At 51.5% G+C, this 12,089-nt stretch overlaps 1 protein-coding gene and 1 long non-coding RNA gene across 5 annotated transcripts; both read left to right on the top strand.

Annotated features, from left to right (window-relative positions):
* Positions 1-2,732: 2,732 nt before the first annotated feature.
* On the top strand, positions 2,733-3,777 carry LOC142838734 (uncharacterized). Of its 3 annotated transcripts, none has more exons than XR_012908623.1 (4): positions 2,733-2,814; positions 2,929-2,953; positions 3,235-3,257; positions 3,448-3,777. It is a non-coding gene; the product is annotated as an uncharacterized LOC142838734 (long non-coding RNA). The 3 variants fall into 3 exon arrangements; XR_012908624.1 differs by having other exon boundaries at positions 2,741-2,814; positions 2,929-3,000; positions 3,448-3,609; XR_012908622.1 differs by lacking the exon at positions 2,733-2,814 and having other exon boundaries at positions 2,819-2,953; positions 3,448-3,609.
* Positions 3,778-4,096: 319 nt separating this feature from the next.
* Zc3h10 (zinc finger CCCH-type containing 10) lies at positions 4,097-8,226 on the top strand. 2 transcript variants are annotated; one of them, XM_075954347.1, is made up of 3 exons: positions 4,097-4,212; positions 4,984-5,047; positions 6,298-8,226. In XM_075954347.1, the coding sequence occupies exon 3, from the start codon at positions 6,350-6,352 to the stop codon at positions 7,655-7,657; it is 1,308 nt and encodes a 435-aa protein (XP_075810462.1). In that variant the 5' UTR covers positions 4,097-4,212; positions 4,984-5,047; positions 6,298-6,349; the 3' UTR covers positions 7,658-8,226. The 2 variants fall into 2 exon arrangements, with proteins under 2 accessions (XP_075810462.1, XP_075810461.1); XM_075954346.1 differs by lacking the exon at positions 4,097-4,212 and adding an exon at positions 4,264-4,699.
* Positions 8,227-12,089: the final 3,863 nt, after the last annotated feature.

Genomic DNA, 12,089 nt, shown 5'->3' with positions numbered 1-12,089 from the left:
ACTGCTGAACTGTGAGTACTTGGGTGAGCAGAAGCTTCAGGATGGAGGTACACACCCTGTTACATACACAGTAGGCTATCTTTGCTTTTCCTGAGTTATGTTTTTCTCACCCTATTGGCTGTTGATGGGCATGATTACTGAGAGACCATATGGGAACCTAGAATAGTGTGCAGAGGTCCTTAATTCTGCAAACCTAAAACCACCAAACATGAGCCGGGTCCCTCCGAGTTCATATAAACTGGTAATTCGAATTTGTAAAATGCTCTTTTATTTTGAGACACCAGCTCAGGCTATAAAGTCATTCAATAGGTTTTTATTTGGATTTTTGAGCTTTAGCTCAAGCTGCAGTTGTAGCTCAGTTGGTAGCATTTGTTTAACAAGAATCCAACTCAAAATTTGAAGGGTTAAACTGGGTTGTGGTGCCTACCATTAACCCAGCACACTGGATACAGGTGGATCTCTTGATTCCAGGACAGTGAAGGCCTGGCCTATCTGTCAAATGGTGTCTGAAAAAGGAAAAATGTAGGGCTAAAACTGGGAATGGCTCAGTTAATGCTTTAACCCCAGCAGTTTGCTCCTGACTTGTTTTGTTTGGGTCTCTATGAAGTCCTCAAACTCTCAAGAGACCCACCAAGTGCCAGTTCATACACCACCTTACGTGGCTACAACAAGGAAGTGTTAAGGAAGCCACTGGAAAGGAAGGATTATAATCAACATACTAATAATTCTCTTAAATATTGAGCCAGAGATGTTTTACACACCATTTAATCCCAGTTCTTGAGATTTAATCCCATTCTCTGAGTGGGCTATTGTCATCTATGGATCCTGGCTGGCCAAGACTACATAGTGAGACCCTGTCTCAAAACAAAAATCTAAATTATTTTACCAAGATGAAGTTTCTATACCTACGTTTATGAGTTTTTAATGTAGATGGGCCTTGAACTCCTTATGTATCACAAGCTACCAAGTTTATGATCCTGCTTCAGCCTTCTAAGTGCTAAGATTACAGACAGATGTGTGCTATTATGCCTGCTTTTCCTTTGGAACTCAAGACACATACCCAGCCTTTTCTCCCCTTCTTTTTATATCACTCTTCTATAGGTTTTTTTTTTTTTTTTTGGTTCCTTCAGACAGCATTTCTCAATGTAGCGCTGGTTGTCTTGAAACTCTTTGTAGACCAGGCTGGCCTTGAACTCATGAGATCTGCCTGCCTCTGCACCCTTCTGTGAGCCTGGAACTCACTGGGCAGAGTAGGCTAGCTTAGACTAGCTTCAAACTCATATCCTTGTCATTGTCTCCTGGAATTAGGTTGTGTGCCACCATATCCTGGTAGCCAAATAAAATAGGGACTACTAGCCAGGCAGTGGTGGCGCGCGCCTTTAATCCCAGCACTCAGCAGGTAGAGGTAGGAGGATCTCTGTGAATTCAAGGCCAGCCTGGTCTACAGAGTGAGTTCCAGAACAACAGGCTCCAAAGCTACACAGAGAAACCTTGTCTTAAAAAAACCAACCAAGCTGGGCGGTGGTGGCGCAAGCCTTTAATCCCAGCACTCGGGAGGCAGAGGCAGGCGGATCTCTGGGAGTTCGAGGCCAGCCTGGTCTACAAGAGCTAGTTCCAGGACAGGCACCAAAACTACAGAGAAACCCTGTCTCGAAAATCCAAAAAACAAACAAACAAAAAAACCCAACCAAACAACAACAAAACAAAACAAAAAACCCAAGCCTACTTTCAGTGTAGACTGGAAAAATTCTTAGGTCTAGTGCTTACAAGTGCGGCACCGTGGCTGTGCCTGCAGTTGACAGCTTTCTCAGCTTGCCAGTTTCTGTTCTCCCATGTCTAAGTTGTTTGTTTTGGTTTTCCATATAGGATTTCTCTGTGTAACAGTCGCGGACGTCCTGGAGCTCACTCTGTAGAAACCGGCTGGCCTTGAACTCAGAGATCAGCCTTACTCAGCCTCCAGGGTGCTGGGATTAAAGGTTTGTGCTACCTCTGCTCAGATGATTCTAAAATCTTAAATCTTTAGAAACTCAGAGATCAACTATTTCCAAAGTAGTTTAACTAGGGGAGGGGGAGAGGATCTGTGGGCGTCAAACCAAAACGAAACTAGAAATTATTTATTTATGCATTTGTTTACTTTAGGCAAGACCTCATTATATAGACCAGGCTTGTCTTTAACACACAGAAATCTGCTTGCCTCTGTCTCCCAAGGGTCCCAAGAGTTGGTAATAAAGGTGTGCACTAACTTGCCAGGCCAAAACCAGTAATTCTTTGTTTTTCCGAGACAGGGTTTCTCTGTGTAAGAGTTCTGGCTGTCCTGAAACAGTTTGCCCGCTAACTCACTGAAATCCGCCTGCCTCTGCCTCCCAAGAGCTGGGATTAAAGGTGTGCATCAAAGCCCTGCTCAAAGCCAGTAATTCTAAAGCCAGTAATTCTTTTTACAAGCCACAGCTATTCATAATAAAATGGAGGTATTTACCAAGAAACTGCAACTCCCAAGAAGCAACGAGGGAGAAGACGGAAGTTATTTTTTTTTCCCCATGTAATTTTTTTTCTGTCCCATACTCGAAACAGATGCTCGTGCTGAAATAATACAATGTCCTTAAAATAAATCTTAGAGAAGGTGGGGCTTGATAACTCGCAGTCAAAATATTTGTTTCCCTCGGTAAGGCAGCCGGAAGTCACTGTCACACGCCTGAGCAGCACCGCCCCTCGGGGATCAGGAGGCGTGGTACCGGAAGTGACGACACAGAGCACGCCATTAAAAAGCAGTAGCCCGGCTTCCCCGCTCTCTCGGCCTTAGCGCCATCTTCCTTGGTGAGTCTCGTTGTAGCCGGTCTTCGGGCTTCGAGTACAATCCGTTAGCATCTGACTTCAGCACTTACCATCATCGCAGCAAATTAACCGTAACTTTTTTCTCTTTTGCCGTAGACATCCCTGCGCCATGAGAGCGAAGGTGAGCGTTCCTGAAGTGTTGGGCTTGGAGGCAGGCGGATCCAGGCAGTGAGTCCGCCCGCCATCGGCCCTCTCCGGGCTTTCAAAGGTGCTCAGGAGACGGTTGGGGAGGCCGACTAGAGCCGCCCTAGCCCTTGGCGGAGGGAAGTGGGCTGGGGAACCGCGGGGTTCGGGTCCTAAATTGATCTGCAACCGGTATTGCTACCAATTCTTTAGCCTGTTTTTCTGATTACTATTGCTAACGTCCTCTTTTTCCCCCCCCTCACGTGATCGGGCTTCTAGTGGAGGAAGAAGAGAATGCGCAGGTATGTTGATGGACCGCGGAGAAGGGCGGTGGGGCTAAGCTTCGGGGTTTCGTTACACCTACAAGTTTAAACTGAAAGTGTCAGTGTCGGCGTGAGCCCGGTACAATCGGAACGATTGCTCGTGTGTTCTGTCAGCCCTGATATGCAGTGCAGACGGGTTTACGGCTGTTTGGTGTGCTTTGCATTGCAGACTGAAGCGCAAGAGAAGAAAGATGAGGCAGAGGTCCAAGTAAACTCGCCTGCCCACCCACGAAGGCCGCAGGAGCAGCAGTAAGGGACGCTGGAGGCCGGGACGCAGGGACAAGCTGGACTGAGCTGCAGCCGGAGGAAGTCTCAGGACCCGCGACCTCGCCACCCGCTCGCGGAGACCACCGAGAGACCGACGCCCTGCCGTCATGACAACAGCCCGCTGGCCATTGCCCTGGACCTGTGGCGTTCTGGACTAGTTCTGTCCTTACTGTGGCCAATTGTAACCCGTGTACAATAAACCATCATTGTCGCTGTCAGCTGAAGAATGCAATTGCTGTTACGTGTTTTTTGCGGCTCCATTGGGTGGGAAGTTTTCAGTGTAGCTTTGTCTGTACTGTGGCGTGTCCAGAACCTGCGCAGGCGACAGCCTGGGTGTTTGTGACCGGGCTGGAAGCAGGTTGGCTCTAGCGTGTGCGCCTGAGGCCATGCAAGGCAGCTCGAGCGTTCGCCGCTCGCGTCCTGCTTTTTGTGGGCAGGTACGGCTACTTATCTTCCGGCGGAGCTGTGTTGCCATGGTGACACGCAAGGCTTGCTGGGAGCTTCCTGCGGCTCGTAGCGCGCAAAGGAGACCATAGAGTGTGGTTCCGGGTCTGGTGGCTAGAGCGCCACTGCTTCCGCAGGAAGCGGAAGAACCGTAGGGTGGGCGGCTCTTTGTCGAAGCTAGAGGACCGGCAGGCGGCAGCAGCAACTACGGCGGCGGCGGCAGGTGAGGGAGGCGGGAGACTTAGGTGGAGGCCGCGCCCGGAGGGGAGGAGTCGGGGCCGGCCCAGCGGCCGGGCTCTGCCGGGCCACACGAGCCCCCCTCCCCCCGAACCGAGCTGGCTCGTCCCGGCTACCCAGAGCAGAACCCCTTTTCTGACTGACCCCGCTTCCCGAGCAAACGCCAGCTCCGTGACGTCACAGCCCTGCCCATCCCCTCAGCCTGATGTCACCCCCTCCCCGCTCACTGAGCGCTTCCTCAGTGTCCTAGTCACCTGGTCCACGCTGAGTGCTGGCGCCACTTGACGGGGCCTGCCGAGCCCGAAGACTTCCCGGGAACTCTAGGGTGCTGGGGACCGTTTTAATCACCGCCCCCGAGGCTAGTCTCGCTTTCCCACTACTGTCAGTTGTTGCCCTTGTCCAGCCTTCAGGTTCGGCGCCCCGAACTCCAACCCTAGACCGGACTCTGACCCCCATATCCTTCTCATCATGAGGTAAAGCTCCCTTCATCCTTCACCGAGAACTGTTTTTTTTTTTTTCCAGCCGAGCCTCCCAGACTTTATTGGTAGGCTCTAACCTTTATCCTTTTCCCTTCGGAGGTGACGTTCAGTTTGAACTTGTAAGAGAATCCTGAAAAGCCGCAAAGCTCTTAACGTTTTGTCAAAATTCATTCCAGTTTATGAAAACCACCCCATAGCCCTTCACGCTTTTCCCCTCTTCCACTCAAATCTCTCTCTCTCTTTTTTTTGCTTTTGTTTTTGTTTATTTTCTTGTTCAGAACCCAGCAGTGATGTGGGAGTGGAGACTCGCAGGAGCCCCGGACTTCACCTGAGCTACCTCAGGTATTGATTCTGGGATAATTGGGCGAGGAAAAGTATCGTCCTTTTCTGTTATCTGCTTCTGGTGCGACCTGAAACGCAGGTCAGGCTTTGAGTACATTTATTCCTCACCTGGTCGTTTAGGGTTTGTCTCTCTTTAGAACTTCTTTGTTTTCTTCTGGGGTAACTCTCTTCCACTGTGCAGATTCTTGGGTATTTCTGGCCTCTGGTCTGGTTAGTCATTTTAGGGAAATCTAAAGGCTGTGTGAATGGGGAAATCGAGAAACGTATCCTTATGCTCAACGCAAAATGTATGGACTCCTATTTGGTCAGCAGGGGGAGCCTGAATACTGCTTAGGAAACCTTTAGGCGATCAGACACGTGGTTGCAGGGACTCCAGTCTTCTGGGGGGATAGAGAGAAGGGGGGCTAGAATTAGGGCAGTGGACTGACATTCCAGAGCTCTCCTGGGAAACAGGAGACTTAAAAAGCTTTTATAGAGTCTATAAATAAAGAGGATTTTTATGGGGTAGGGAGTGCTGTGGTTTGATAGTGGGATCTTTTCATGGAGGCGGGGTGGAGAATGGGGAAAGGTCACCATTCCTATGAAATTAACCCCTTCCCACCTTGACCGTGCTCCAGTTTTGTCCTGGGGTCCTCGAGGTAGAGATCTGAACTGAGATCTTCTTTCCCTGAAGTGGAGGGGTCTGTGTGTGAGCAGGCTGGACATTAACAAGCTTCAAGGACTGCCCTGCAGCCGGTGACACCAGTCACCTGAAGGGTCACCCCAGATGTCTAAAACACATAGAGACATCAGCTGACTTCCCATTGAAGAGGGGGTCAGGGATGTGTTGTCACTGGTGCCCCTTCACCCACAAATTCTTAAAGCGAAATAGCCCGTCTTAGAGCGGTGTCTCCAGTCTGTCTGTTCACACACCAACGCCTGTTTTCATTTCTCTCTCACAGTAAGAAGGGAAGGTAAAATATAACACTAGTCTCTCCCTGCCCCCTTCTTGGCTCATCATCATTTGTAAGAGTGGTTTCACTCAGCTCTCTTCCCTCCTCCGTTAGCCAGGCAAGTGTGAATCACTCCAACCAAGACCAGGTGCACAAGGGCCAGGGCGGGGCTTCTGGCAAGGCAGCCAGGCCAGCTAGAGTTCTCCCTTAGATTCTCCTCTGCGGAGCCACTGCCCCAGAGGACTGCCCACTGTAGAGTCAGGGAGAGTAGCAGCTCGTTGGAGGGCCCCTGTTTGACACGGTTCTCTTTCTTAACAGTCCCCAAGAGTGGCAAGAAAAGGAAGAAAATCCTGAGTTGGGGGGGACCAGGATGCCTGACCGGGACAACTATGCCAACGGCACTGGGAACAGCGGTGGAGTCCCTGGAGGTGGTGGCAATGAGGAGGCCAGCGGGGCAGGGACAGGCAGTGGGGGGGCCACCTCAGATGCCATCTGTAGAGACTTCCTGAGGAATGTGTGCAAGCGGGGCAGGCGCTGTCGGTACCGCCACCCAGACATGAGCGAGGTGTCCAACCTGGGGGTGAGCAAGAATGAATTTATCTTCTGCCATGACTTTCAAAACAAGGAGTGCAGCCGCCCAAACTGCCGCTTCATCCACGGCTCCAAGGAGGATGAGGACGGCTACAAGAAGACAGGAGAGCTACCTCCTCGGCTGAGGCAGAAAGTGGCGGCTGGGCTGGGTCTCTCCCCTGCTGACCTGCCCAATGGGAAGGAGGAGGTCCCTATCTGCCGGGACTTCCTCAAAGGTGACTGTCAGAGAGGCACCAAGTGCAAGTTCCGTCACCTGCAAAGGGATTTTGAATTTGATGCTCGAGGTGGAGGGGGTACTGGAGGTGGAGGCTCAACAGGCTCCATTCCCTCGGGGCGACGCCATGATCTCTATGATATCTACGACCTTCCTGAAAGGGGCTTTGAGGACCATGAGCCAGGCCCTAAGCGCCGGAGAGGTGGATGCTGCCCTCCTGATGGCCCCCATTTTGAGTCCTATGAATATAATTTGGCTCCGTCCCGTGGAGTAGAATGCAGACTGCTAGAGGAGGAGAATGCCATGCTCAGGAAACGAGTGGAGGAGCTGAAGAAACAGGTCAGCAACCTGCTGGCCACCAATGAGGTACTTCTGGAACAAAATGCCCAGTTCCGAAATCAGGCCAAGGTCATGACCCTGAGCTCCACTGCACCGGCGACTGAGCAGACCCTGGCCCCCACGGTGGGCACCGTGGCCACTTTTAACCACGGCATCGCCCAGACCCACACTACGCTGAGCAGCCAGGCTCTGCAGCCTCGCCCTGTGTCCCAGCAAGAACTTGTGGCCCCTGCTGGAGCTCCAGCTGCTCCCCCAACTAATGCTGCACCTCCTGCTGCTCCACCACCCCCACCTCCACACTTGAACCCAGAGATCACGCCACTGTCAGCCGCTTTGGCTCAAACCATCGCCCAGGGGATGGCACCCCCGCCTGTTTCCATGGCCCCTGTAGCTGTGTCTGTGGCACCTGTGGCTCCTGTGGCTGTGTCCATGGCGCAGCCCTTGGCAGGAATCACCATGAGCCACACTACTACTCCGATGGTGACTTACCCCATTGCTTCCCAGAGCATGCGCATCACAGCCATGCCGCACTGACAGGACTAATGGACACTGCTCCCTGTCACAGCATCTGGGGTGAGGGTCATGGCCCCTCCCCACTTGCCCAGCCCTTTTGTCTGCAGGGCACTCAAAAACGAGGACCAGAGACCACAAGGGAAGTTCTGCAGGAGCAGCTCCTGAGACAGGGCTGTGCTTGAGGTTCTCTTGTCCTGCAGGTCTCCTAGACAGAGGCTTGCATAGGAGGCGAGACTGAAGCCAGCAGAAAGAAGGGACTGAGGGACTGTGTTCACTCATAGGAAGCTGGAGATGTCCCTGGTCTTGTCCTCACTCGTGAACATCACAGGTTCCAGCACTGGTGTGGGAGAGGAAAATTCCCCACTCAGAGGGAAAGCCAGGAAAGATCGGGAGAGTGAGTGTTCAGGAGAGAAGGCCTCACACAAGCCTTCAGATGATTTGGGGCCCAGAATGCTCCTGGGTCCCTGGGAAGGCTGGGACCATAATACTCCAACCCAAAGACTGGGGAACATTCATTTACCAAGCTTGGCCTGGAAATCTGTAGGGCAGTGCCCACTACTTTCCAAAGAAATAAAAGAACATTATTTTTTAACAAAGAAAGAGAAAATTGCTTAGATGACTGTTGGGGAAGATGGGAGCATAAAGTAAGGTAAAGACCTGCCCTCATGTGGCTTGTGTAAGTTGGGTGGATGCCAGCGACAAAGGGCAGGGATGTGAGATGTCCAGATGGGACTTTGGTCTGGGAAGGCACTTTGTGGGATAAAAGAAATGGAGCCACCTAGTCTAGTTTAAAAATAGCCCCATCTGTTTCTAGTCTCTGTCTTCATGTGCTGTTCCCAGGTTGCCTTAGTAACCAGGGCTCTTAGGGTCATTTAGGGGGGCAGGTAATGAGGAGGGTGTATGTACTGAGAAATGGGGCTATGGGGTGTTATGTTGACAGATACTTCCCTTGTTCACACAGTGGGACAGGTGGTGGTGCCTCTCCGAGCTGTTGATGGCAGTTTGTGTCCTGCTCCAATACTTCATGGCCAGAGCTTTGAGCTTTCCAGGCTTCCGTCATGCTAGGAAAAGGCAGATATGTATTTGCACACCTCTAATCCTAGCACTTGGGAGGAGGGGGCCAGAGGATCCGGAGTTCAAGGTCAACCTGAGGCCTCATCTCAAAAAAATAATATAGGAAAAGGAGTTGATCCTTTCTTCTCTGTCTCTACACAAGAACAGAAGGTTTTTTTTTTTTTTTTTTTTTTTTTTTTTGGTTTTTCGAGACAGGGTTTCTCTGTGGTTTTGGAGCCTGTCCTGGAACTAGCTCTGTAGACCAGGCTGGTCTCGAACTCACAGAGATCCGCCTGCCTCTGCCTCCCGAGTGCTGGGATTAAAGGCGTGCACCACCACCGCCCGGCAGAACAGAAGGTTTTAAGCCACTCGGGAGTCATTAAGAAGCTGGGTGATGCCGGGCGATGGTCGCGCACGCCTTTAATCCCAGCACTCGGGAGGCAGAGGTAGGCGGATCTCTGTGAGTTCGAGACCAGCCTGGTCTACAAGAGCTAGTTCCAGGACAGGCTCCTAAGCCACAGAGAAGCCCTGTCTCAGGGGGGCGGGGGAAAGGAGAATCAACTCTTATAAATGGGTTAGAGCTGTGGTGGCGGTGGAGCAGCGATCACAGCTCAGGAGCAGACGTCTGTTTCTTTGTGCCTTGTACACTGACCTTGTTTAGTGCTTAAAATTGTGGACTGGAGGCCAGGCAGTGGTGGCCCGTGCCTTTAATCCCAGCACTTGGGTGGCAGAGACAGGCAGATCTCTGAGTTCGAAGCCAGCCTGGTCTACAAGAGCTAGTGCCAGGACAGTTAGGGCTGTTACACAGTGAAACCCTGTCTCGAAAAACAAACAAAAGCAAAAAGAAAAAAATATATATTTCTTGTCTTCATCACAGTCATTGAAGCACAGATGGTGTTGGGTTTTGAGGTTTTTGGGGTTTTTTTGGTTTATGGATTTTTTGTTTGTTTTTGAGTCAGGGTTTCTCTGTGTAATAGCCCTAGCTATCCTGGAACTTGCTCTTGTAGACCAGGCTAGCCTCAAACTCCCAGAGATCTGCCTGCCTCTGTCTCCTAAGTACTGGGATTAATGGCATGTGCCACCACCGCCTGGCATGACTGTTTTGTGCTAATATTTTTTTTTTTTTTTTTTTTTTTTTGGTTTTTCGAGACAGGGTTTCTCTGTGGCTTTGGAGCCTGTCCTGGAACTAGCTCTTGTAGACCAGGCTGGTCTCGAACTCACAGAGATCCGCCTGCCTCTGCCTCCCGAGTGCTGGGATTAAAGGCGTGCGCCACCACCGCCCGGCTGTGCTAATATTTTGTATTAGGCTCAACACCAAAACTGTGAGCCCATCAGCTCAGCTCTGTCAGGCCAGACATCATGAGATATGTGTGTGGTGTAGGTGTGCTTAAATTATGTAGATAGTGTGTGTGTGTGTGTGTGTGTGTGTGTGTGTGTGTGTGCACTTGCTCAACCATGTTCACATTTCCAGTTCCAGGACTCCCTTCCCTCTCCCCCGCCCCAAACTGGAGAGATGGCTCAGTGGTTCAGTGCATTGGCTACTCTTCAGGAGACCATGTTTGATTTCCAGCCCCCACACGGCTGCTCACTGCAGTCTGTACCTCCAGTTCCAGGGGTCCAACACCCTCTTCTGGCTTCTGTGGATTCTAAAAACACCCATAAAGTAAATTATCAACAGCAAAGCACTCCAGGTCAGCCTTGGCTACTTAGAAAGTTCAAAATCAGTCACAGCTACATGAGATCCTGCCTCAAGAACACAAGAAACCACACTTTGTGAACTTTGGGAAGAGGTGAATAATCAATCCCCTCTTCACCTCAGGGTACCGACAACACACCATAATAACTAGCCATTGGAAACCAGCCTGAGAAGCCAATGAGTTCATTAGGTTTTATTTATTTGGTCTTTGTGTAGCCCTGGTTGTCCTGGAACTAGCTCTGTAGACCAGGATGGCTTCGAACTCACAGAGATCCACCTGCCTCTGCCTCCCGAGTGCTGGAATTTAAGGCGTGCGCCACCACCGCCCGGATCATTAGGGTCACTTTAAGGGACGTGAGTGACGTGATGCCCAACAGCGCTATCAAGTGTTCCCTCGACACGCGTGATAATTCCACAGAGCCGCGAAATGTACGCTAGCACCTCGTGAGCCCCTGTGACACGGGGCAAGATTACTGGGGAAGGATGCCAAGGAGGGAGCGAATTGCTGGTCTCTCACGAGGAGGGCTCTGATGACCCTCCACCATCTTTGGGGCAACCTCAGCAGGCCGAAGATCTTGCCGAGGGAGGGGTATCTGTAGGTTATCATAGCTGCTCTGATTAAGACAGAGAACCGAGAGTGGGGCTAATACAGGAGCCTCAGACCAAGAGGACAAGAGGCAGAGACCCGGGTAGCCAAATGACTGGTTATCTAGGGAAAGGCAGCCCGATCCTGAGCTGGAGAGTTTGGAGTAGGTGGCTGCATGTGCCAGCCAGGAGACTCTGTAACAGGTAGGGATTGAGGGAGGCTGGTGGCCTGAGTCCGCTTTGACAAGGTAATAGGCACCTCCGTTAGCCTTTTGTGCCAGGTTTGAGCCTAGCGAACTGTGCTTGCTGCTTTGTACAGGAGCCAGACTACCACCATCTTCAAGAGTTCACCCGGCCTGCTTGCAAGAGCGCATCACTGCTGAATCTGTCCACGCTTTCCATCTCTCTGAGGAGGAGGCAGGAGGGTGATGGGAGCCAACCAACTGCACGCACTTCTACCTGGGGGCGGGGGGGGGGGGGGGGGGGAGCATGGTCTTGGGAGCGGGGCTGGAGGACGTAGGTGGGAAAGGCTGAAGGAATGAGGTCTTCTCTATGCAGCTGCGCAGCTGCGAGGAAGCCATCGTCCCTCCCGGGTGCAACTGTCCAGTGTACTGCTTTAAGGTCACCTGTGCTTCTGCTCACGACTTCTCACTCGCTGCCCAGTAAGCCTAACAACGCATTCAGCCCCGGGTGAACTGGTGCAATTGTGCCTTAGTCTTTGGAACTTTAGAATTAGGGGTAGGCATCGTGTATGTCTACAGGGAAGGAATTTTCCAAACACTTGCCATAGTTGGCAGGCTATAACAAAATCCAGGATGAGTTTGGGAAGAACATGGTACTGATCCTGCTAGAAGTATGACCCGCACAGCTGAGGTGTCACAGTCTGAAGTAGGTTGGTTATAGAGGGACATGGCATCCCTAGAGGGCTTGTGGGGGTGGTGACAGAGGCCTGGGTAGTATAGAGGATATTGACACACGTAACTGGTGGGGTTACCTGATCGTAGGGTGTCTGTAGGGGAACCCCTGGTGGCGTTCTTCTGTGTAGTCTCAAGTGACAACAGCTTGAAGCGTGGGGTCCACCATGTGACTATGGGGATGCACAGAGACAGGAACGCTCCA

Source organism: Microtus pennsylvanicus, chromosome 20 (assembly GCF_037038515.1).
Source record: "Microtus pennsylvanicus isolate mMicPen1 chromosome 20, mMicPen1.hap1, whole genome shotgun sequence".
NCBI classification, from domain to species: Eukaryota; Metazoa; Chordata; class Mammalia; order Rodentia; family Cricetidae; genus Microtus; species Microtus pennsylvanicus.
Note: the sequence above shows the minus strand (reverse complement) of the source record. Positions and strands in the feature narration are given on the sequence as shown.